Source organism: Lepidochelys kempii, chromosome 7 (assembly GCF_965140285.1).
Source record: "Lepidochelys kempii isolate rLepKem1 chromosome 7, rLepKem1.hap1, whole genome shotgun sequence".
NCBI classification, from domain to species: domain Eukaryota; kingdom Metazoa; phylum Chordata; order Testudines; family Cheloniidae; genus Lepidochelys; species Lepidochelys kempii.
The window spans coordinates 5,645,963-5,669,935 of record NC_136386.1 but is presented as its reverse complement, the minus strand read 5'-3'; the positions used below and the strand labels follow the sequence as shown (position 1 = coordinate 5,669,935).

Below are 23,973 nucleotides of genomic sequence, written 5' to 3'. Positions count from 1 at the left end.
ACGCGCTATCTCAGAGTCGAGGGGGCGGCGAGGGGGACGCAGTTGGGATGGGGCGAGGGGGATGATGCCGAGGGGGGCGGCGAGGGGGGGACGATTGCCGAGGGGGGCGGCGAGGGGGACGCAGTGGATGGGGCGAGGGGGAACGATGCCGGGGGGGGCGGCGAGGGGGACGCAGTAGGGGATGGGGCGAGGGGCGACGCAGTGGGATGGGCGAGGGGGACACGATGCCGGGGGGGGCGGCGAGGGGGGACGCAGTGGGATGGGGCGAGGGGGGACACGATGCCGGGGGGGGGCGGCGAGGGGGACGCAGTGGGATGGGGCGAGGGGGACGCAGTGGATGGGGCGAGAGGGGACGATGCCGGGGGGGGCGGCGAGGGGGACGCAGTGGGATGGGGCGAGGGGGACGATGCCGGGGGGCGGCGAGGGGACGCAGTGGGATGGCGAGGGGACGCAGTGGATGGGCGAGGGGGGACACGATGCGAGGGGGGCGGCGAGGGGGACGCAGTGGATGGGCGAGGGGGCGGCGAGGGGGACGCAGTGGGATGGGGCGAGGGGACACGATCCGGGGGGGGCGGCGAGGGGACGCAGTGGGATGGGCGAGGGGGACGATGCCGAGGGGGGCGGCGAGGGGGACGCAGTTGGGATGGGGCGAGGATGATGCCGAGGGGCGCGAGGGGGACATGCGAGGGGGCGCGAGGGGACGCAGTGGGATGGGGCGAGGGGGACACGATGCCGGGGGGGGGCGGCGAGGGGGACGCAGTGGATGGGCGAGGGGGACGCAGTGGGATGGGGCGAGGACACGATGCCGGGGGGGGTGGCGAGGGGACGCAGTGGATGGGGCGAGGGGACACGAGCCGGGGGGGGCGGCGAGGGGGACGCAGTGGGATGGGGCGAGGGGACGCAGTGGAGGGGCGAGGGACGTGCGGGGGGCGGCGAGGGGACGCAGTGGGATGGGGCGAGGGGGACGATGCCGGGGGGGGGCGGCGAGGGGGACGCAGTGGGATGGGGCGAGGGGACGATGCCGGGGGGGGGCGCGAGGGACGCAGTGGGATGGGCGAGGGGACGCACTGGATGGGGCGAGGGGGCGGCGAGGGGGACGCAGTGGGATGGGGCGAGGGGGACGATGCCGGGGGGGGCGGCGAGGGGGACGCAGTGGGATGGGGCGAGGGGGACGATGCCGGGGGGGCGGCGAGGGGACGCAGTGGATGGGCGAGGGGGACGCACTGGGATGGGGCGAGGGGGCGGCGAGGGGGACGCAGTGGATGGGGCGAGGGGGACGATGCCGGGGGGGGCGGCGAGGGGGACGCAGTGGGATGGGGCGAGGGGGGACGATGCCGGGGGGGCGGCGAGGGGGACGCAGTGGGATGGGGCGAGGGGACGCAGTTGGGATGGGGCGAGGGGGACACGATGCGGGGGGGCGCGAGGGGACGCAGTGGATGGGCGAGGGGACACGATGCCGGGGGGGGCGGCGAGGGGGACGCGATGCCGGGGGGGGCGGCGAGGGGGACACGATGCCGGGGGGGGGCGCCACCCGGGACACGCCGCCCAGGCTGGGGGCGAGGGGGCCGGCGCCAGGGAGGGCGAAGGAAGGGGCCGGGGCCGGGGGACCGGGCGCAGGCCGCGGAAGGTGACGGCGGGGGGTGAGGCAGGAGCAGGCCGGCGAGCCGGGGGGGGAGCCTGGCGCCCGCCCCTCACCTGCTGAGGCGGCCCGCGGCGAGGAGGCGGCCGGTTCCGCGCGGGGTGCAGGCCTCGCCCGCCCTCTCCCCCGCCGGCCGGTGGCGCGGCAGAGCGGGGCCCCGGGTCCGCAGGGAGCAGCTCAGGCCCCAGCCTCCGCCTCCATGGCTGCCGCTTCCCCCGGCTGCATTGTGGGAAGCTGACCTCACTCGCTGCCGCCCCCGCCGGCTCCAGCGCCCGCCGCCGCCGCCGCCGCCGCCATGGGGGCCGTGACCGACGGTGAGAGCCCGGCCCCGGCCTTGGACTGCCCGGGGCTGCGAGCACCCCCCCTCCCCGGGCCGGGCCGGGCCGGGCCGGGCCGGCCTCCGCCTCGCGTCCAGCCCGGGGCTCCGGAGCCGGCCCAGGCCTCCCCCTTATGCACCGGGTGGAGCGGCCCCCGGCCCGGCCCGGCCCACACCCCAAGAGCCCCGGGGCTCCAGACCCTCCCCCCGCCGGACCCAGCCCCCCCCCCTCACCGCCCCCCCCAAGCCCTGGGCTCCAGACCCTCCCCCCGCCGGACCCAGCCCCCCCCCCTCACCGCCCCCCCCATCCCCTGGGCTCCTGACCCTCCCCCCCCGCCGGACCCAGCCCCCCCCCCTCACCGCCCCCCCCCAGCCCTGGGCTCCTGACCCCTCCCCCCCGCCGGACCCAGCCCCCCCCTCACCCCCCACACAGCCCGGGGCTCCAGACCCTCCCCCCCGCCGGACCCAGCCCCCCCTCACCCCCACACAGCCCGGGGCTCCTGACCCTCCCCCCCGCCGGACCCAAGCCCCCCCCCTCACCGCCCCCCCAGCCCTGGGCTCCAGACCCTCCCCCCCGCCGGACCCAGCCCCCCCCTCACCGCCCCCCCCAGCCCTGGGCTCCTGACCCTCCCCCCGCCGGACCCAGCCCCCCCCCTCACCGCCCCCCCCAGCCCTGGGCTCCAGACCCTCCCCCCGCCGGACCCAGCCCCCCCCCTCACCGCCCCCCCAGCCTGGGCTCCAGACCCTCCCCCCCGCCGGACCCCAGCCCCCCCCTCACCGCCCCCCCAGCCCTGGGCTCCAGACCCTCCCCCCGCCGGACCCAGCCCCCCCCCTCACCCCCACACAGCCGGGACTCCTGACCCTCCCCCCCGCCGGACCCAGCCCCCCCCTCACCGCCCCCCCAGCCCTGGGCTCCAGACCCTCCCCCCGCCGGACCCAGCCCCCCCCTCACCCCCACACAGCCCGGGGCTCCTGACCCTTCCCCCCGCCGGACCCAGCCCCCCCCTCACCCCCACACAGCCCGGGGCTCCTGACCCTCCCCCCCGCCGGACCCAGCCCCCCCCAGCCCTGGGCTCCTGACCCTTCCCCCCGCCGGACACCCAGCCCCCCCCCTCACCGCCCCCCCAGCCCTGGCTCCTGACCCTCCCCCCCGCCGGACCCAGCCCCCCCAGCCCCTGGGCTCCTGACCCTCCCCCCCCGCCGGACCCAGCCCCCCCCAGCCCTGGGCTCCTGACCCTCCCCCCCGCCGACCCAGCCCCCCCCCAGCCCTGGGCTCCTGACCCTCCCCCCCGCCGGACCCAGCCCCCCCCAGCCTGGGCTCCTGACCCTCCCCCCCGCCGGACCCAGCCCCCCCCCAGCCCTGGGCTCCTGACCCTCCCCCCCGCCGGACCCAGCCCCCCCCTCACCACCCCCCCAGCCCGGGGCTCCTGACCCTCCCCCCGCCGGACCCAGCCCCCCCCCAGCCCTGGGCTCCTGACCCTCCCCCCTGCCGGACCCAGCCCCCCCCTCACCCCCACACAGCCCGGGCTCCTGACCCTCCCCCCCGCCGGACCCAGCCCCCCCCTCACCCCCACACAGCCCCGGGGCTCCTGACCCTCCCCCCCGCCGGACCCAGCCCCCCCCCCTCACCGCCCCCCCCAGCCCGGGGCTCCTGACCCCTCCCCCCGCCGGACCCAGCCCCCCCCCTCACCCCCACACAGCCCTGGGCTCCTGACCCTCCCCCCGCCGGACCCAGCCCCCCCCCCCCTCACACCCACACAGCCCTGGGCTCCTGACCCTCCCCCCGCTGGACCCATCCCCCCCCATCCCCATACAGCCCTGGCCCTCTGACCCTCCCCCCGTCAGACCGAGCCCCCCCCCCACGCACGCACCCCCATATAGCCCAGGGCTCCTGACCCTCCCCCCCGCCTGACCAAGGCCCCCAGGCCCCCACACCCCATACAGCCGTGGGCTCCTGACCCTCCCCCCCCGGACCCAGGCCCTCCCACCCCATACAGGCCTGGGCTTCAGCACCTCCCCCCCGCCGCCCCCCTCAGACCCAGGCCTCTCCCCCACCCCATAGAGCCCTGGGCCCTTGACTCTCCCCCCCCCCCCCCGACCCAGGCCTCCTCCCCATACAGCCCTGGGCTCCCTGACCCTCCCCCCGGACCAGGCCCCCCCCACCCCCATACAGCCCTGGGCTCCAGAACCTCTGCCCCCCCCCCCCACTGTAATGGGAGGGCTATAATTCAAATCAGGATATATCATAACTTGAAGCAGACTCTATCAAACCCATGACTTGAACTCTTCTGTTAACATTAGACATGTTTTTTTTAAAATGATCTTCTTTGTCTTTAGATGAAGTTATTCGTAAACGACTTTAATTGATGGAGATGGTGCTGGACGCGCTATCTCAGAGTTGTTAGTGAACGCGCTATCTCAGAGTTGCAACTCTGGATCTCAAGAAGAGGGGTATTTCATTCTCTGTTTTCATCTTTAAAGCAATGTTGTCTCCATACCAGTAGTTTAGATCCCAAAGCTTGTTTTGTTTTGAAAAACCGTGCAGTGCATCCTAAAATATATATATTTGTATTAGGCCTGTCAATTAATCACAGCTAACTCATGCGATTAACTCAAAAAATTAATCGTGATTTTAAAAAGTAATCGCGATTAATTGCAGTTTTAATTGCACTGTTAAACCATAGAATATCAATTAACATTTATTAAATATTTTGGATGTTTTTCTACATTTTCAAATATATTGATTTCAGTTACAAAACAGAATACGAAGTGTACAAATATTATTTTTATTACAAATATTTGCACTGTAAAAATGATAAACAAAAAAATAGTATTTTTCAGTTCACCTCATACAATACCGTAATGCAATCTCTTTATGGTGAAAGTGAAACTTGCAAATGTAGATTTTTTTTATTTTTTGGTTACGTACCTGCACTCAAAAACAAAACAGTGCAAAACATTAGAGCCTACAAGTACACTCAGTCCTGATTCTTGTTCAGCCAATCATTAAGACAAACAAGTTTGTTTACATTTACGGGAGATAATGCTGCTGGCTTCTTATTTACATCACCTGAAAGTGAGAACAGGCGTTCGCATGGCACTTTTGTGGCTGGCATTGCAAGGTATTTACATGCCAGAGATGCTAAACGTTTGTATACCGCTTCATGCTTCAGCCACCATTCCAGAGAACATGCTTCCATGCTGATGACGCTCGTTAAACGCATTTTTTTTTAATTAAATTTATGACTAAACTCCTTGGAGGAGAATAGTATATCTCCTGCTCTGTTTTCCCACATTCTGCCATATATTTCATGTTATAGCCATCTCAGATGATGACCCAGCACATGTTGTTCATTTTAAGAACACTTTCACTGCAGATTTGACAAAACGCAAAGAAGGTAACAATGTGAGATTTCTGAAGATAGCTACAGCACTCGACCCAAGATTTAAGAATTTGAAGTGCCTTCCAAAAGCTGAGAGGAATGAAGTGTAGAACATGCTTTCAGAAGTCTTAAAAGAGCAACGCTCCGATGTGGCAAACCTGAACCTGAACCACCAAATATCAATCTTCTGTTGGTGGCATCTGACTCAGAGGATGAAAGTGAACATGCATTGGTCCACACTTCTTTGGTTTGTTATCAAGCAGAACCCCTCATTAGCATGGACACACGTCCTCTAGAATTTTGGTTGAAGCATGAAGGCACATATGGATCTTTAGCTCATCTGGAACATTAATATCTTGCGATGCCAGCTACAACAGTGCCATATGAACACCTGTTCTCATTTTCAGGTGACATTGTAAACAAGAAGGGGCAGCATTATCTCGTGCAAATGTAAACAAACTTTTTGTGTGAGCGATTGACTGAACAAGAAGTAGAACTAAGTGGACTTGTAGGCTCTAAAGTTTTACATTGTTTTATTTTTGATTGTAGTTATTTTTGTACATAATTCTACATTTGTAAATTCAACTTAATTATTGTAATTATTTTTTTTATTTAATTGACAGCCCTATTTTTGTTACATTTAAATATGGCCATGCATTTTTTACAATCTAAACCCTGCAGCAATTACATAGCTAAGATAATTAGCATCATGTAGCCATTTTTTGCCAGTTGTGTGATATTGGTATTTTATTTAAAGCCCCAGATCTTGGAGTCAAGTGATTAGATGAGAATATCTACTTTCATTTTTTTTTAAGTAACTATCTAGCCCTCATTGGTGTAGAGAAAAGTTTGTACTTTAAGAACTCAAAAACCAGAAGGCAAACAAAAATCCCTTTTAAAAAAATCTCATAATTTAAATGAATGATTTTTTTTTGAAGGCCTGGCTTTTTTTAATGTTTTGGGTTGGTAATATTGAATTTATGCCATTGCTTAAGCATTATTGAGAGAAGCTCAATACTGTTATAATCTTTCTGCTGCTGCAACTGGTTTTACAGCAACCGACAGCTGTTGTAGAGGATAACTAAAAGGTGTGTCCTGGAGAAGACAGTCTGGTGCTTTTGTTCCTCTGTAAAAAATATATGTCAAAGAAAAAGCCCATTAAATTAACTCCATTCAAAATGAAGGGGAGGGCTTTATTAGAGAGAACACTATAAAACTAGATGCTTGGAGGAAGTTGTCTTTTGTATGACTGTATGAGCATTCCCCAGAAAGAGTGTTCAGGGCAAGGCTTTGTAAAATAGAATTGACAAAGTAATCCATATTGCAAATCAAATCTATTCAAAGTAGACACAAGTTTTAAATTAAATCATTAACCATTGGAGAACATCTCCATAGAACTTCAGTGGTCTGACTTGTGAAGAATTGCATTTATGCTAGAGGTCTGCAAACACAACAAAGGAATCCTATGTGAAAATGTGACGCACTTTAAATAAACCTGCATCTTCCACTTACCAAAATAAGCATCTGATAGCTGTGATGGAAAGCAGGAGTCAGTGAAGCAAGGAACTTGCTTTACAATAAATATTTCTGTACTATTCCATTGTTATACTATCATTAGATATAAATTCCCCTATAAAATTATGTATCTGCTTTCTACAAAGAGATATAAGCTCTTTGGGGCAGAAATCCTGTCCTCATATGCATGTTTATAGGAGGAGCACCATGGAACTCTAATCCAAGTAGGACCTCTGAATATTACTGTAATATAAATATTAAATACTAATCTCAGTGGATAAGCAGTCTTCTCTAATGAGACACTTAGATTCACCCATGGATTGTGTCTATTATGTTAATGCCCATTTGGCCTCTTGAAAATAAACTGAAAAATGTAATGCTTTAGTTAACCACTATGGTATATGTATAATTAAATTTTCAAGAATTATACATTAAATGTTTGGAATATTACATTTCTTCAATTGCTGTTATATTTCATGAGATATTTGGTCTTTCATGGCATTGTAATAGTAAATAAAAAAATTTTCATGGAAATGTTTAACTGCTTAATAACAACTTGTCCACCTTTAGCTACAGCCAGTACCAACGCATGCTGAGCACTTTATCACAATGTGAATTTTCAATGGGAAAAACTCTGCTTGTCTATGATATGAACCTCAGAGAAATGGAGAACTATGAAAAAATCTACAAAGACATAGGTAAAGAGAACTAAACTTACTGAGTATTGTCGTAACATCTGTAAGGCAGTCCAGTGTTAAAATTCGAGACAATTTCTGGCAAAGATTTAGCATAATTTGTCTACTGTTTCTGCAAATATATGTATTTCAATTTTTAATGAAAAACACCCATGCACAGGCTTTGAGCATCCTGCTAGTATTTAAAATACAAATTCAAAATGCACAAGGGAATAAGCATTTCCCGTGGAGGCCATAGGTTTGAAGTCAGTTGCCTTCTGTGATACTGTAGTTTAGAAAATTGGCTTATTGACACTTGAGTACTTTTGAATCAAATACTGTACCGCTTACCTTTGGGGATTTTTATTAATTTGTTTTGTTTTGGGGTTTTTTTGTAAAGAAAATAGTATAGCCGCAGCACATGAGAAAATAGCTGAATGCAAAAAGCAGATCCTGCAAGCAAAAAGAATCCGAAAAAATCGCCAAGGTAAGGTTTTACTTTAGGTGGAGCAAATGCCTGTACCTAAAGTTGCCTAACTATTTCAAAATCTAAAAGGTCTTTTATTAATACTTACAACTTTTGGTTTTAGATTTGTCAGTTTTGCTCATTGTCCAATTTCAGTGAAGGGGTTGGAATGGGTGGGAAGAGGTGGAGTGAGGCAGGGCAGCTGGGGCGGGTGGTGGTTAGTGGTGCGGCCCTCTGGCCAATATACTACTACTCATGTGGCCCTTGTGGTCATTTGAGTTTGAGACCCCTGGTCTGCACAGTAGTGAAAAATTACTAGATTCGATAAACTACCTACCATTGTCTTATGGGCCCAACCCTACAAACACTTAATCCCGAGCATGGTGCTTTCCACTATGAGTAGTCCTATTGACTGGATCACGCTTTAGAAATCCTTACCCAGAAGAATTTAAAAGTTTGCTTTTTTTCCTTTTCAGAATATGATGCATTGGCTAAAGTAATACAGCACCATCCAGACAGGCATGAAACATTAAAGTAAGTATAGAGCTGACTGAAATGAACATAAGCCAACAGCTGTTCCATCACTTAACATAAATCATTCATCTTATTTTGGATCTTCAGCATTTAAATTAGTTACTACATATTGTAGAGGTTTAGTTTATTAATTAACCTACTCTGCAAAATATTTTTGCTCATTCATGACCTGCTTCTATTCTTGCAACATGAAACCAAGTAATGTAATTTGTTCTGTGTTTTGGAAACAAACTTACTTTTACATCTCATAAGTGTTATGAGCAGCAGAACTAGACTTAACCATTTATGGAGATTCTTTCTATATTGTTAATTGCTATGGAAAACGTTCTGGCTACACAGGTTTTTGCACAGTTGCTGTGTATGCAAAAAACCCTTTAGTCATTTTTTCATTTGTAATCTGCACTTGTCCAAACTTTGCACACCATACCTATTCTAATGGACCTTAGATCGTTTGTTTAATATTGAGGGTGAGATAATTGTAAGCTAATTCAGTACTGTTCATTAAATATCCCAGTTAACGCTCATTGCTTAGAAAATAGTGTCTCTTCGTTAAAATGATGTTCACTTGATTTTATAACAAACATTTAAAAGTTAAGTTTTTTATACTACTTCTGGTGGAGGTTTTCGTACACCATTTTCTTCATTTGCTGCAATGTGTCTGTGTTTAAAGTTTGGTATGTGGTGATTTTCTTTTAACACGTTTATTCCTTAATATTTTAATTAACCTCCATGCATTTCTGTTCAAAAGTATTGCTATTATTTTGTATTTGAAATGTTATTCATATATTATACTTAATGGGTGAAACTCAGATCTACAGGCTGGTGAAGTCTCGGGCCAAACTCACTGGGGACAGGTTGATCAGAAAAAGAGGTGTAATGGCAAAGTAATGTGACTGTCACAAGTTTGGAATTCAGTAGTTGTGCAGAACATGTAACATACATGCAAAAGGCATGCAATAAATAAGTAGCAGGAAAGCCCCTGCTACTTTGTTTTACATCTTCCTAGTATCAGAGGGGTAGCTGTGTTAGTCTGTATCCTCAAAAACAACGAGGAGTCTGGTGGCACCTTAGAGACCAACAGATTTATTTGGGCATAAGCTTTCATGGGTAAAAAAACACTTCTTCAGATCATAGAATCATAGAATATCAGGGTTGGAAGGGACCCCAGAAGGTCATTTAGTCCAACCCCCTGCTCAAAGCAGGACCAATTCCCAGTTAAATCATCCCAGCCAGGGCTTTGTCAAGCCTTACCTTAAAAACCTCTAAGGAAGGAGATTCTACCACCTCCCTAGGTAACGCATTCCAGTGTTTCACCACCCTCTTAGTGAAAAAGTTTTTCCTAATATCCAATCTAAACCTTCCCCACTGCAACTTGAGACCATTACTCCTCGTTCTGTCATCTGCTACCATTGAGAACAGTCTAGAGCCATCCTCTTTGGAACCCCCTTTCAGGTAGTTGAAAGCAGCTATCAAATCCCCCCTCATTCTTCTCTTCTGCAGGCTAAACAATCCCAGCTCCCTCAGCCTCTCCTCATAACTCATGTGTTCCAGTCCCCTAATCATTTTTGTTGCCCTTCACTGGACTCTCTCCAATTTATCCACATCCTTCTTGAAGTGTGGGGCCCAAAACTGGACACAGTACTCCAGATGAGGCCTCACCAATGTCGAATAGAGGGGAACGATCACGTCCCTCGATCTGCTCGCTATGCCCCTACTTATACATCCCAAAATGCCATTGGCCTTCTTGGCAACAAGGGCACACTGCTGACTCATATCCAGCTTCTCGTCCACTGTCACCCCTAGGTCCTTTTCCGCAGAACTGCTGCCTAGCCATTCGGTCCCTAGTCTGTAGCTGTGCATTGGGTTCTTCCGTCCTAAGTGCAGGACCCTGCACTTATCCTTATTGAACCTCATCAGATTTCTTTTGGCCCAATCCTCCAATTTGTCTAGGTCTTTCTGTATCCTATCCCTCCCCTCCAGCGTATCTACCACTCCTCCCAGTTTAGTATCATCCGCAAATTTGCTGAGAGTGCAATCCACACCATCCTCCAGATCATTTATGAAGATATTGAACAAAACCGGCCCCAGGACCGACCCTTGGGGTACTCCACTTGATACCGGCTGCCAACTAGATATGGAGCCATTGATCACTACCCGTTGAGCCCGACAATCTAGCCAGCTTTCTACCCACCTTGTAGTGCATTCATCCAGCCCATACTTCCTTAACTTGCTGACAAGAATACTGTGGGAGACCGTGTCAAAAGCTTTGCTAAAGTCAAGAAACAATACATCCACTGCTTTCCCTTCATCCACAGAACCAGTAATCTCATCATAAAAGGCAATTAGATTAGTCAGGCATGACCTTCTCTTGGTGAATCCATGCTGGCTATTCCTGATCACTTTCCTCTCATGCAAGTGCTTCAGGATTGATTCTTTGAGGACCTGCTCCATGATTTTTCCAGGGACTGAAGTGAGGCTGACTGGCCTGTAGTTCCCAGGATCCTCCTTCTTCCCTTTTTTAAAGATTGGCACTACATTAGCCTTTTTCCAGTCATCCGGGACTTCCCCGGTTCGCCACGAGTTTTCAAAGATAATGGCCAATGGCTCTGCAATCACAGCCGCCAATTCCTTCAGCACTCTCGGATGCAACTCATCCGGCCCCATGGACTTGTGCACGTCCAGCTTTTCTAAATAGTCCCTAACCACCTCTATCTCCACAGAGGGCTGGCCATCTCTTCCCCATTTTGTGATGCCCAGCGCAGCAGTCTGGGAGCTGACCTTGTTAGTGAAAACAGAGGCGAAAAAAGCATTGAGTACATTAGCTTTTTCCACATCCTCTGTCACTAGGTTGCCTCCCTCATTCAGTAAGGGGCCCACACATTCCTTGGCTTTCTTCTTGTTGCCAACATACCTGAAGAAACCCTTCTTGTTACTCTTGACATCTCTGGCTAGCTGCAGCTCCAGGTGCGATTTGGCCCTCCTGATATCATTCCTACATGCCCGAGCAATATTTTTATACTCTTCCCTGGTCATATGTCCTACCTTCCACTCTTTGTAAGCTTCTTTTTATGTTTAAGATCCGCTAGGATTTCACCATTAAGCCAAGCTGGTCGCCTGCCATATTTACTATTCTTTCGACACATCGGGATGGTTTGTCCCTGTAACCTCAACAGGGATTCCTTGAAATACAGCCAGCTCTCCTGGACTCCTTTCCCCTTCAAGTTAGTCCCCCAGGGGATCCTGGCCATCCGTTCCCTGAGGGAGTCGAAGTCTGCTTTCCTGAAGTCCAGGGTCCGTATCCTGCTGCTTACCTTTCTTCCCTGCGTCAGGATCCTGAACTCAACCAACTCATGGTCACTGCCTCCCAGATTCCCATCCACTTTTGCTTCCCCCGCTAATTCTACCCGGTTTGTGAGCAGCAGGTCAAGAAAAGCGCCCCCCCTAGTTGGCTCCTCTAGCACTTGCACCAGGAAATTGTCCCCTACGCTTTCCAAAAACTTCCTGGATTGTCTATGCGCCGCTGTATTGCTCTCCCAGCAGATATCAGGAAAATTAAAGTCACCCATGAGAATCAGGGCATGCGATCTAGTAGCTTCCGTGAGCTGCCGGAAGAAAGCCTCATCTACCTCATCCCCCTGGTCCGGTGGTCTATAGCAGACTCCCACCACTACATCACTCTTGTTGCACACACTTCTAAACTTAATCCAGAGACACTCAGGTTTTTCTGCAGTTTCGTACCGGAGCTTTGAGCAGTCATACTGCTCCCTTACATACAGGGCTACTCCCCCACCTTTTCTGCCCTGCCTGTCCTTCCTGAACAGTTTATAACCATCCATGACAGTACTCCAGACATGTGAGTTATCCCACCAAGTCTCTGTTATTCCGATCACGTCATAGTTCCTTGACATCACCAGGACCTCCAGTTCTCCCTGCTTGTTTCCAAGGCTTTGTGCATTTGTATATAAGCACTTGAGATAACCTGTTGATCGCCCCTCATTCCCAGTATGAGGCAGGAGCCTTCCCCTCACAGACATTCCTGCCTGTGCTTCCTCCCGGTATCCCGCTTTCCCACTTACCTCAGGGCTTTGGTCTCCTTCCCCCGGTGAACCTAGTTTAAAGCCCTCCTCACTAGGTTAGCCAGCCTGCTGGCAAAGATGCTCTTCCCTCTCTTCGTAAGATGGAGCCCGTCTCTGCCCAGCACTCCTCCTTCATGGAACACCATCCCATGGTCAAAGAAACCAAAGCCTTCTCTCCGACACCACCTGCGTAGCCATTCGTTGACTTCCACGATTCGACGCTCCCTACCTAGGCCTTTTCCTTCCACGGGGAGGATGGACGAGAACACCACTTGCGCCTCCAACTCCTTTATCCTTCTTCCTAGAGCCACATAGTCCGCAGTGATCCGCTCAAGGTCATTCTTGGCAGTATCATTGGTGCCCACGTGGAGAAGCAGGAAGGGGTAGCGATCCGAGGGCTTGATGAGTCTCGGCAGTCTCTCCGTCACATCGCGAATCTTAGCCCCTGGCAAGCAGCAGACTTCTCGGTTTTCCCGGTCAGGGCGGCAGATAGATGACTCAGTCCCCCGGAGGAGAGAGTCCCCGACCACCACCACCCGCCTTCTCCTCTTGGGAGTGGTGGTCGTGGAACTCCCAACCTCAGGACATAGCATCTCATGCCTTCCAACCAGCGGAGTCTCCTTCTGCTTTCTCGCCCCAGACATATCATCTGGTCCACTCTCTGCAACGATACCTGTGGAGAGAACATGAAAGCGGTTAGTTACCTGTGTCTGTGTTACTGGAACCCGGACATTCCGCTTACCTCTTCTGGAGATCACATGTTGCCAAGCTTCTTCACTGGCCTCTTGGCTCCTCTGTGCAACCTGCTCTATATCTGTAGAGCTTTGTGCCCTTAGAAGCCTATCCTGAGTTTTGTCCAGGAAATCCTCCGTTTCTCGTATGCAACGCAGGGTTGTTATCTGTTGCTCCAGACCTTCAATCTTCTCTTCCAATATGGAGATGCATGGAGTGATCCTGTTAGCGCCTTTTCCTACAATGGCCCCACCTGCTCAGTTTATAAATTACTATCTTGCACCGCTAGTTATTTCCCAATCAGGCAATTTACACCTTCTAGCTGTCCAACTTACCCTACCTGTAACTTACACCACTGGTTATGTGATTGCTGAATGTGGACCAAAATCTGTAAAATTGGATACTTAGTACTGATCAAGGAGGAGGATCAGTTTTGACTTCACAATCTCAAATGTTGTAGCACTGTCTTCAACTACATTTTTGCTCCTCTGAACTTGATTAATGATGACAGTCGCAGGGTGGGAACACTATAGTTTAGTGTTCTCACTTGAATATTACTTATACTTACATATTTGATTTGCTCTGGCCACCTGTCTTTAAATTACAAAGGGAAGCTGTCATTCCATGTTCCATGATTTTCTATATCAAATGGAAGATCTATAATTGTCTGACTTCAGAAAATACAACTACTAGAATAATGTTTTTGAGCTAGTGAGAACATTTCGTTTAAAATCTGCAGCATACAAATTTCCTATTTAACCAGTTATGTGCCACTCATCAATAGAAAGCTCATAATGTGTAGATGTCAAAAGTGGCTTTAGTTTTTCAAATAAATCAGCTGGAACAGTTAAAAGGTCATGTATATTTCTTGGAAGGAAGCCACTCTATTTACATTACACGTCGCTCATCTGAGCACAAGTGTCCTTAGCAAATCCATAGATAGCAGCAATAGTATTGATCAAGTTTGATTTTCTGCCCTTTCCTTTACTTCATTTCCTCTTCCTATTATTTGTATTACAGGAATACATAGAGGCCTTACTATGGGGTAGCCATCTTATTATGTATTACACCCTGTACAAATACACCGGAAGAGAGAGTCCCTGCTCTGAACAATGTATGCTCTAAACAAGAGAGACAGACTAGGGCTATGAGAGAGGATTAGTATCTCAATTATACAGGTGGGGAACTGGGACATAGAGACTGAATGACTTGCTCAAGTTAATATAGTAAGAACATGGTAAGAATTGAACCAAGGTCTCCTAAATCCCAGTCCAGTGCCCTAACCACCAAGATCATATTGCATAAGAACAGCCATACTGGATCAGACCAAAGATCAGACCAGTATCCTGTCTTCCAACAGTGGCCAATGCTAGGTGCTTCAGAGGGAATGAACAGAACAGGTAATCATCAAGTGATCCATCCCCTGTCACTCATTCCCAGCTTCTGGCAAACAGAGGCTAGGGACACCATCCGTGCCCATCCTGGCTAATAGCCACTGACGGACCTATCCTCCATGAACTTATCTAGTTCTTTTTTGAACCCTGTTATAGTCTTGGCCTTCACAACATCCTCTGGCAAGGAGTTCCACAGTTTGACTGTGCATTGTGTGAAAAAATATTTCCTTTTGTTTGTTTTAAACCTGCTGCCTATTTGCTCTCTTGTTTCTGAAGGATGCTTATAGAAATTGCTACAAAGCCAAATACTACAAGCCGAGAACCACCAATCTTAAATCAGGAGACTTCTTGTATGAAAGGCTCTCAGCTAATGAAACATAACTGTTTTCTTGGTACTCTTAATCACTGCAGAAGCTGGAGAAAAATTGGTCAGGAAAAAGGTCCTGGTTTATTGTCATACACAGGTCATATGGCACAATGGAACAAAAAAGTCTAGAAAAATAATTTATTGACAGTATGGTATTAGAACTAGCTGTTCCAAATACTAGAGCAGGCAAGAGGAGAGACTATTTTTGACTTAATCGTCATAGATTTGAAGAGTGGAAGAGACCTGCAATCCTCTAGCCTGCCCCCGGCTATAACATGGTCCATAGAACTTCCCCAAAATAATTCCTAGAGTACCTTTTAGAAAAACATCCAGACTTGATTTAAAAATTGTCGGTGATGGAGAATCCACCACGACCCTTGGGGTGTTGTTCCAGTAGTTAATTATTCTCACTATTAATTTATGCCTTTTCCAATCTGAATTGTCTAGCTTTCATTTCCAGCCATTGGATTGTGTTACACCTTTCTCTGTTAAATTGAAGAGCCTGCTATTAAATACTTGTTACCTATGTACGTACCTATAGTCTGTAAGTAAGTCATCCCTTAAACTTCTCTTTAAGCTACATAGACTCAAAGACCTCATCACTCTAGGGCATGTTTTCTAATCCTGTAATCATTCTCATGGCTCTTCTCTGAAACCGCTCCAATTTATCTACATCCTTCTTGAATTGAAAGCACCACAACTGGACACAGTATTCCACCAGTGGTCACAACAATGCCAAATATAGAGGTAACAAACAGGGAAATCTCAAGTAGGAGTAGAGAGATTATGTATCCTAGGATCACATTTGCTCTTTTGACCTCAGAGTCAAACTGGGACTTCATGTTCAGCTAAGCATCCATCATAACGTCCAAATCTTTTTCGGATGCACTGCTTCCAAGGCTAGAGTCCCCCATCCTGTAACTTTGGCCTACATTCTTGTTCCTAGATGTATATACTTACATTTAGCCATATTAAAATCCATATTGTTTGTTAAGTCAGCTAAACTGGGCATAAGCACACACGAGTTAATTCAAGAAGTGACAGTAAGTGAGCTAAGTAACGGTGACCACAATATAATTAGATTCTACATCCAAAGCACAGGTAGACTACTAAAAAGTGACACTAAACTTTAGAAAAGGAGATTTCAATAGAGAGAGGAGGTAAGTCAAAAAGGCCCTAGAGTGAAAAGTAAAGGAAGTAAAAATCCCTAGACGTAATTTGGATGCAGCTTAGAAAAATTGTAAGTCTCAAGTCATGTACTGCTGAACAAAAAGGAAACTGGGAATGCAAGGTGTAAACCATTGTGGCTGAATGGTAAAGTTCAAGAGGCTGTTCAAGTCAAGGAGGTAGCCTTCAAAATCCGGAAAATCTAACCCTAATGAAACCAACAGTGCCTGGGGCTCTGAGGCACCATGATAATACTGCTAATAATAAAACAGGAGCGTGAATTACAGCAGGCACTAAAAAAGAAGGAAATTAGAGGGACCAAAGAGGAGTCTGAAGAGTAAATAGCTCACTGGGTAAAACAACAGTATAGTGGAAACAGGAAGCCTGCAAAAGAATCAGTGGGCTAAAAGGAGCAATTAAGGAAAATGAAGACATTGGTGAGCAGATAATTGACTTCTTTCTATCAGTCTTCACCACAGACAGTGTTGGGTAAATTTCTGCCCCAGACCTGATATTTCCTGGTGGTAAAGATGAGTTACTGTCATAGATTTGATGTGGTGGAAGAGGGGTAGTGGAGCAAATAAATAATTTAAAATGCAGTAAGTCACTACGTCGATGGTATATATCCAAGAGTTTAGACGAAGCAGCTCAGCTATTTCATACCTAAGCTAACAAAAATTTGTAAATCTCTCATTAAAAAAGCTAATGTTCCAAAGTATTGCAAAGTGGCAAATGTTGTACCCATATTTTAAAGACCCTAGGGATGATCTGTGTAATTATAGACCTGTAAAGAATAAAAAAGAACCGGTTGACAATTTAATTAGACTTGCAAAAGGCCTTCAACAAGGTCCCCCACAAGAGGCTACTAGAGAAGCTAAGTACTTATAGGTGAGAAGAAAAGTATTATCTCGAATCAAAAACTGTCAGAGAGAAAACAAAGAGTAGGATTAAATGGTCAGCTTTTATCATGGCAAAAGGTTAACAGCGGGGGTCTCCCAGGGCTGGACTAGGTCCAGTATTTAATATACCTGGAAAGTGGGGGAGGGTGAGTAGAGAGGTAACAAAATGTGCAGATGACAAAGTTATTCAAGATAGTCAGGACCGGAGAAGACCATGAGGAACTTGAAAAAGACCTAAACAAGCTAGGTGAATGAGCAACATGATGGCAGATAAAATTCAATGTTGATAAAGGCAATTGAAAGGGAAAAAAATGTAAACTACTTACCTCTTATGGGGTTCTAAATTAACTGCATCAACCCAGGAAAGGGACCTGGGACATCACTGTACACTGCCTAATGGAGACCAACTGCTGTCAGAGAAAACAAAATGTTAGGAAGCATAAGGAATGAGATGGAGATAAATACTGAAAACATTATCCTGCCTTTGTATTAGTCAGTGGTGCACTCTCCTAGCAATACTGGTCACCTGATCTCAAAAAGAATATCATAGAACTGAAAGAGGTTCAGAGAAGAGTGACAAACATGACCAAAGGCCTGTAAAAACTCTCCAGTGAAAAGTGGTTGAAGAGGCTGGGATTGCTTGCCTTTGAAAGGAGATGTATCTGAGGGGACATTACAAAAGTACATAAAATAATGAGTGTTATAGAGAAGGTAGAGCAGGAGCTTCTATTCTCCCATATAGTGCAAGAATAGGGGGGCACTTTAAGAGGTAGGAAATTCAAAATCAACAAAAGGAAATACTTTTTCACACTTCTTAAGCTGTGGCACTCATTGCTACAAGAAGTCACTGAGGCCAAGAATTTAACAAGATTAAAAAAAAGTATATGGATTAAGAATATCCAGAGTTATAATTAATGGTGTCACCATTTTTTTGCAAGGAATATTAAACCTTGTGCTTTGGGGCTTAAGCCAATTTCTAACTGCTAGAGAGTGGGGTGAGACCTAATGGCAGGGGGTGGCAGATTATTCCACATATGCCTATTGCACGGTTCTTATGCTATCTCCTAAAGCATCTGGTTCCAGCTACTATCAGAGATGGGATACTGAACTAGATGGGCTGTTGGGCTGATCCAGTTCTTGTGTTCCTATATGGTTATTTTTTATATGCTCCACTGTGCCCTTCTGTTAGTGGTCTTGTAAGACACAGGAGTTGATGAAGTAGTGCATTCATGTGAAAATATCAGGGGTATCTTGCGGAATTTGTTTCTCCCATTTCCAGGCATTTTTAATCAGGCAATCTAGTATTTTAGCAAAGCCATAGAGAACGATTCAGTTATTTTTAATAATTCACAGAAAGTGTGTGTAATTCGTTACCTCACTGTTTGTACTATGACAGTTGTTGGAATTTATTTGCAGGCAGCTAGAAGCTTTGGGAAAAGAACTTCAACATCTTTCTCACATTAAAGAAAATGTTGAAGATAAGGTAGGGGTATTCTTTTATTTTGGTATTTATATTTATATTCATATGAACATAATTATGAGAAATCTACTGAAAGTTTCATAGTTCATGTATATACTCACTTAATTGGCCATACTTTAGTTGGTGGATTGTGTTCTTTGTCATTCTAGCTGGAGTTGAGACGAAAGCAGTTCCATGTGCTTCTGAGTACCATCCATGAACTTCAGCAAACTTTGGAAAGTAAGTCGTTCCTAAATGAAAATATATGGGGCCAAATCCTCCTCAGCTTACTCCTGACTAGTTCTGTTACAGCCAGTGAGGCTATTTCCATGAGTAAGGGGAGCAGAATGTCTTTTTTCCAATTAGCTTATACAAAGTAATGCATTGAAATTATTTAAATTATAGTTGTATCTGTATTTCCTATATTAAACTACTGCATTCAGCACTACTTAAGTCAGAGAATATTTAAAATAAAAAAAAAAGTCCTCTCAAACATTATTCTAGGAGCCAGCTATGATGGAGTAGAGTAGGGTCAAACCTATCTGCAGCTAACAAACTCCTTATAAATCTTTCATCGTTTTTAATAAACTCCTTTGAAATGTGATTGTAAAAATAGCGACATAGCTGTTACCCTTCAGAGCCACAATATAAAAATATGTTCATAAATATTTGTTGAACTAACCAAAAATGGTCTCTGTATCTAGGTTACTGATATGGCTCCCATTTCTGTAGTGGTGGACATCTCAATCTTTAGTGTATTTATGCTCACAACACCCCTGTGACATAGGTAAATTAATAGGGAACCAAGGTCCAGAGCGACTGAGTGACTTTTCCAAGGACATGCAGGAAGTCTGTGGCAGAGAAGGAAATTGAATGTGGGTCTCCTGACTCCCATGCCAGCACCCTAACCACTAGACAGTTCTTTCTGATATAATCTTCATATAGTATACTCTAAAGCCAGATCTATACCTATTCCAAACAAAAAGAAAAGGAGGACTTGTGGCACCTTAGAGACTAACCAATTTATTTGAGCATGAGCTTTCGTGAGCTACAGCTCACTTCATCAGATGTTTACCGTGGAAACTGCAGCAGACTTTATATACACACAGAAATCATGAAACAATACCTCCTCCCACCCCACTGTCCTGCTGGTAATAGCTTATCTAAAGTGATCAACAGGTGGGCCATTTCCAGCACAAATCCAGGTTTTCTCACCCTTCACCCCCCCACACAAATTCACTCTCCTGCTGGTGCTAGCCCATCCAAAGTGACAACTCTTTACATAATCAAGTCGGGCTATTTCCTGCATAGATCAAGGTTTTCTCACATCCCCCCCACCCCCATACACACACAAACTCACTCTCCTGCTGGTAATAGCTCATCTAAACTGACCATTTAGTTTAGATGAGCTATTACCAGCAGGAGAGTGAGTTTGTGTGTGTATGGGGGTGGGGGGGATGTGAGAAAACCTTGATCTATGCAGGAAATAGCCCGACTTGATTATGTAAAGAGTTGTCACTTTGGATGGGCTAGCACCAGCAGGAGAGTGAATTTGTGTGGGGGGGTGAAGGGTGAGAAAACCTGGATTTGTGCTGGAAATGGCCCACCTGTTGATCACTTTAGATAAGCTATTACCAGCAGGACAGTGGGGTGGGAGGAGGTATTGTTTCATGATTTCTGTGTGTATATAAAGTCTGCTGCAGTTTCCACGGTAAACATCTGATGAAGTGAGCTGTAGCTCACGAAAGCTCATGCTCAAATAAATTGGTTAGTCTCTAAGGTGCCACAAGTCCTCCTTTTCTTTTTGCGAATACAGACTAACACGGCTGTTCCTCTGAAACCTATTCCAAACAAGACATTCAGTCTTGGAAAGACGGGAACATATCTGGTATAACTAAGGCTACCATTTTATCATGGAAGTTTTTAATAAATTTCACAGCAGAGGTGCAGATGAAAAGCATTAAATGAGTCAGGTATTAGTAGTGCTATGGTAAAAGAGTTCAGAATGTGAGAAGCCACCAATAAGCAAGGACGTTACTAATAGAAGCTAATACTTAAACTTGGTGCATTGATATTACAGGATTTTACATATACAGATACACACACACTAATTGCTGTAGTAGCTGAAACGGGGCAAATGTCAGCCTTAGCTTTGAATTAGTGTTTTCCCTTTTTTGTGTCACAGTCTTAGTTACTTAATATTTTGTATAATGCAGTGCTAAACCACAGATCTAAGCCCACTAACACAAAACATTTTTAACTGGGATCACATTCTCCAGTACAGTTTATATAAAAATATCAAGTCTAATCTGAGCATGTTTGATTAACAGACACAATCTAAATTTCAGATGATGAAAAACTTTCAGAAGCAGAGGAATCCCAAGAAACTCACATGGAAGCAGAGACTAAACAGTAGACCGATTTTGGACATACCCAAGAATTTCCACAGCTCTTGAACTTTCTTTAAGAAATAAAACCTTGCTGCCACTTCTGTGAATTTGTATGACTTCTATTTTTTTAATACAAAAATACTTGTTTTGTTAGTGCTACAGTAAAACAGTTACTGATCTGTAAAAAGCCTTCATAGACAAAGCGTGGACAGGCACTGTATTTGGTTTAATACAAAAAGCGTTATATTTTGTGAACTAGGAAAATATTTTAGGCTTTTAAGTTGCAGAGTGTGAAACGTTTCTGTACAGTAATCAGCTAAAATGATAACACAATGTTGGCAATAAAACGTGTTTACAAATAATTTTCTCTTTTTTTTCCTTTTCTTTTCTTTTTAAGGCTAAAGACCTAGATTTAGCAGTAAAGTATTAAGGCCCTGATCTTGCATTGAACTTACCAGTCAATATTCCTGTGCCTGCATGCAGTCACAGTCATGCCGGTAGCCTCTACCCATATGCAGGCATACACACGAGTGGACCCAGATGCAGGTTTGGAATCTAAGTGTGGACCAAATGGTTTACTTGTAGTCTTCCAGGGTAGCAGCTATGTGTAGTATATTTTAGAACCCGCCAATGAAAGTTAGTAATTACTCCTTCGTTTCAAATACACTATAAACTTTTAAGAATCCTCTCACATTAGTATATGAAAGTTGGCGCACCAACAGCTTTAAATCACTAACATCTTAAGGTGTGTCTATTCAGCAGTTTACTGTGCAGCGAGCGGGAGTGTAAACAGACAGCCTGTCATGCTCTAACGGGCCACATGGACCCTGCTACCACACAATTAAAAGGTCCCTGGTGCACTTTGATCTGCTCGACTTTGAAATGGAAGTAGATCAAAGCACACTGGGGACCTTTTAGTGCGCAGCAGCAGGGTCCACATGGCCAGTTAGTGCACAGCAGGCTCATACTGTAGATTTACACCCCAATTTGCTGCAAACTAGCTGTCCATATAGACAAGCCTTTATTGTAGTACGACTATTTATTGGTATTGTAGTAGTGCCTAGGAGCCAGGTGTCCAGGCCCCATGGTGCTATGCTGCCACAACGTAAACACAACCAAATTACAACCAAAACCCACAGTGCTTACGGGCTAAGGCCTGGTCTACACTGGGGGGGGGATCGATCTAAGATATGCAACTTCAGCTACGAGAATAGCGTAGCTGAAGTCGACGTATCTTAGATAAACTTAGAATCACTTACTTGGTGTCCTCGCGGCACGGGATTGACGGCCACCGCTCCCACGTTGACTCCGCTTCTGCCTCTCACCCTGGCGGAGTTCCGGAGTTGACAGCAGAGCGATCGAGGATCAATTTATCGCGTCTACACTAGACGTGATAAATCGATCCCCGATAGATCGATCACTACCCGCTGATCCGGGTAGTGTAGATGTGGCCTAAGTAACCTACTTCATTTAATTGAAATGTTTGATTACCACACTTAAGGATGGAGAGGATCTAATACAATTAGCATTCAGAGTCGGTCCTGCTTTAACTATATCAACAGTAATTGAAAGTTTACTGACTTTAAAAAAATCTATAATATACAGTACATAACCTCAGTTATTTGTAATATAATATAAAATCCAATATATTAGCTGACATGGAAATCAGTCAGTCAATTACAAGTGCTTCCACTCATTCTCTCCTTGCAGAAATTAAATTTATCTTTATCAATGAGTATTCTAGGAGAACCTTATCAAATGCGGCGTTAATGAACCTGACTCTTCCTCCTGAGTTAGTATAGAGCAAACATCCCAGTATAGCATTTGAGGGTTCTATTCTAGAGGCTGTCTTGATCTTGTGTGATTGCTGAAGGGGTCATGGCACTTTTTTCAAGAGTAAAAGTGTTAACCGTGGTGTTGTGGCCAAATTCCAACTTTTGTAATGACATTCTGCTTGTTTAGTTTTCTTCTGTAGCTTGTAGGATAAAATATTTGATTTCTGTCCAAAACCATTACATAATGTTAATTACCATATAACATTCTGTTTCCAGCTGCTTTTTAGAAGTTACTAATGTAAAACATACACAGTAGAACTTTAACTTGCAATATTGACTGGATTAGCTATTGTTGATTACTAGTCAGAACAAATTACTCTTTCAGGTAGTGTCTCTTTTAAAAAAAAATTGCATCTGACTTGGTTTTGTTCTTTAATTTGCAAAATTCAGTATAGTTCAGTTATTGTTCCCTCACAGTATATGAATTAGTAAGTATTCTGTAGCATATTGTGAAAGAGCAACAAAGATTAGTAAGAAACTTCACTTCTCCGACTGGTTTTTGAAACACTTCAATCTCTCTGGTCACTTGATTACAGACCTAAAAGTCACAATTCTTCAACAAAAAAACTTCAAAACCAGACTCCAATGAGAGGCTGCTGATTTGGAATTAATTTGCAAACTGGACACTATTAAATTAGGCTTGAATAAAGACTGGGCATGGATGTGTCATTAGACAAAGTAAAACTATTTCACCATGTTTATTCACCCCCCAACCCTCGCCCACTGTTCCTCACACATTCTTGTCAACTGCTGGAAATGGCCCACCTTGATTATCACTACGAAAGTTTTTTTTTCTCTCCTGCTGGTAATAGCTCACCTTACCTGATCACTCTGGTTACAGTGTGTATGGTAACATCCATTGTTTCATGTTCTCTGTGTATATAAAATCTCCCCCACTGTATTTTCCACTGCATGCATCCAATGAAGTGAGCTGTAGCTCACGAAAGCTTATGCCCAAATAAATTTGTTAGTCTCTAAGGTGTCCTCCCTTAATATTGAAATAGTTACCTTCCAAGAAAATCAGGAGTCCCTATTTAAGTCATCTGCAAAAGGTTGGTGGGGATAAAGAGCCACCATGTTATAACTGGATTTAGTTAGGGAGAGTTAGTGTCACAGTTAAGATAACC

General features: G+C 47.0%; 1 protein-coding gene across 1 annotated transcript; it reads left to right on the top strand.

Moving 5' to 3' along the window:
• Positions 1 to 1,613: 1,613 nt before the first annotated feature.
• THOC7 (THO complex subunit 7) lies at positions 1,614 to 21,373 on the top strand. Its single transcript, XM_078853540.1, is given in 9 exon segments — positions 1,614 to 1,953; positions 4,293 to 4,310; positions 4,313 to 4,406; positions 7,424 to 7,551; positions 7,928 to 8,014; positions 8,470 to 8,527; positions 18,579 to 18,645; positions 18,792 to 18,861; positions 20,970 to 21,373. Coding segments are annotated over 9 exon segments (609 nt in total). The 5' UTR covers positions 1,614 to 1,934; the 3' UTR covers positions 21,038 to 21,373.
• The last annotated feature ends 2,600 nt before the right edge of the window (positions 21,374 to 23,973 follow it).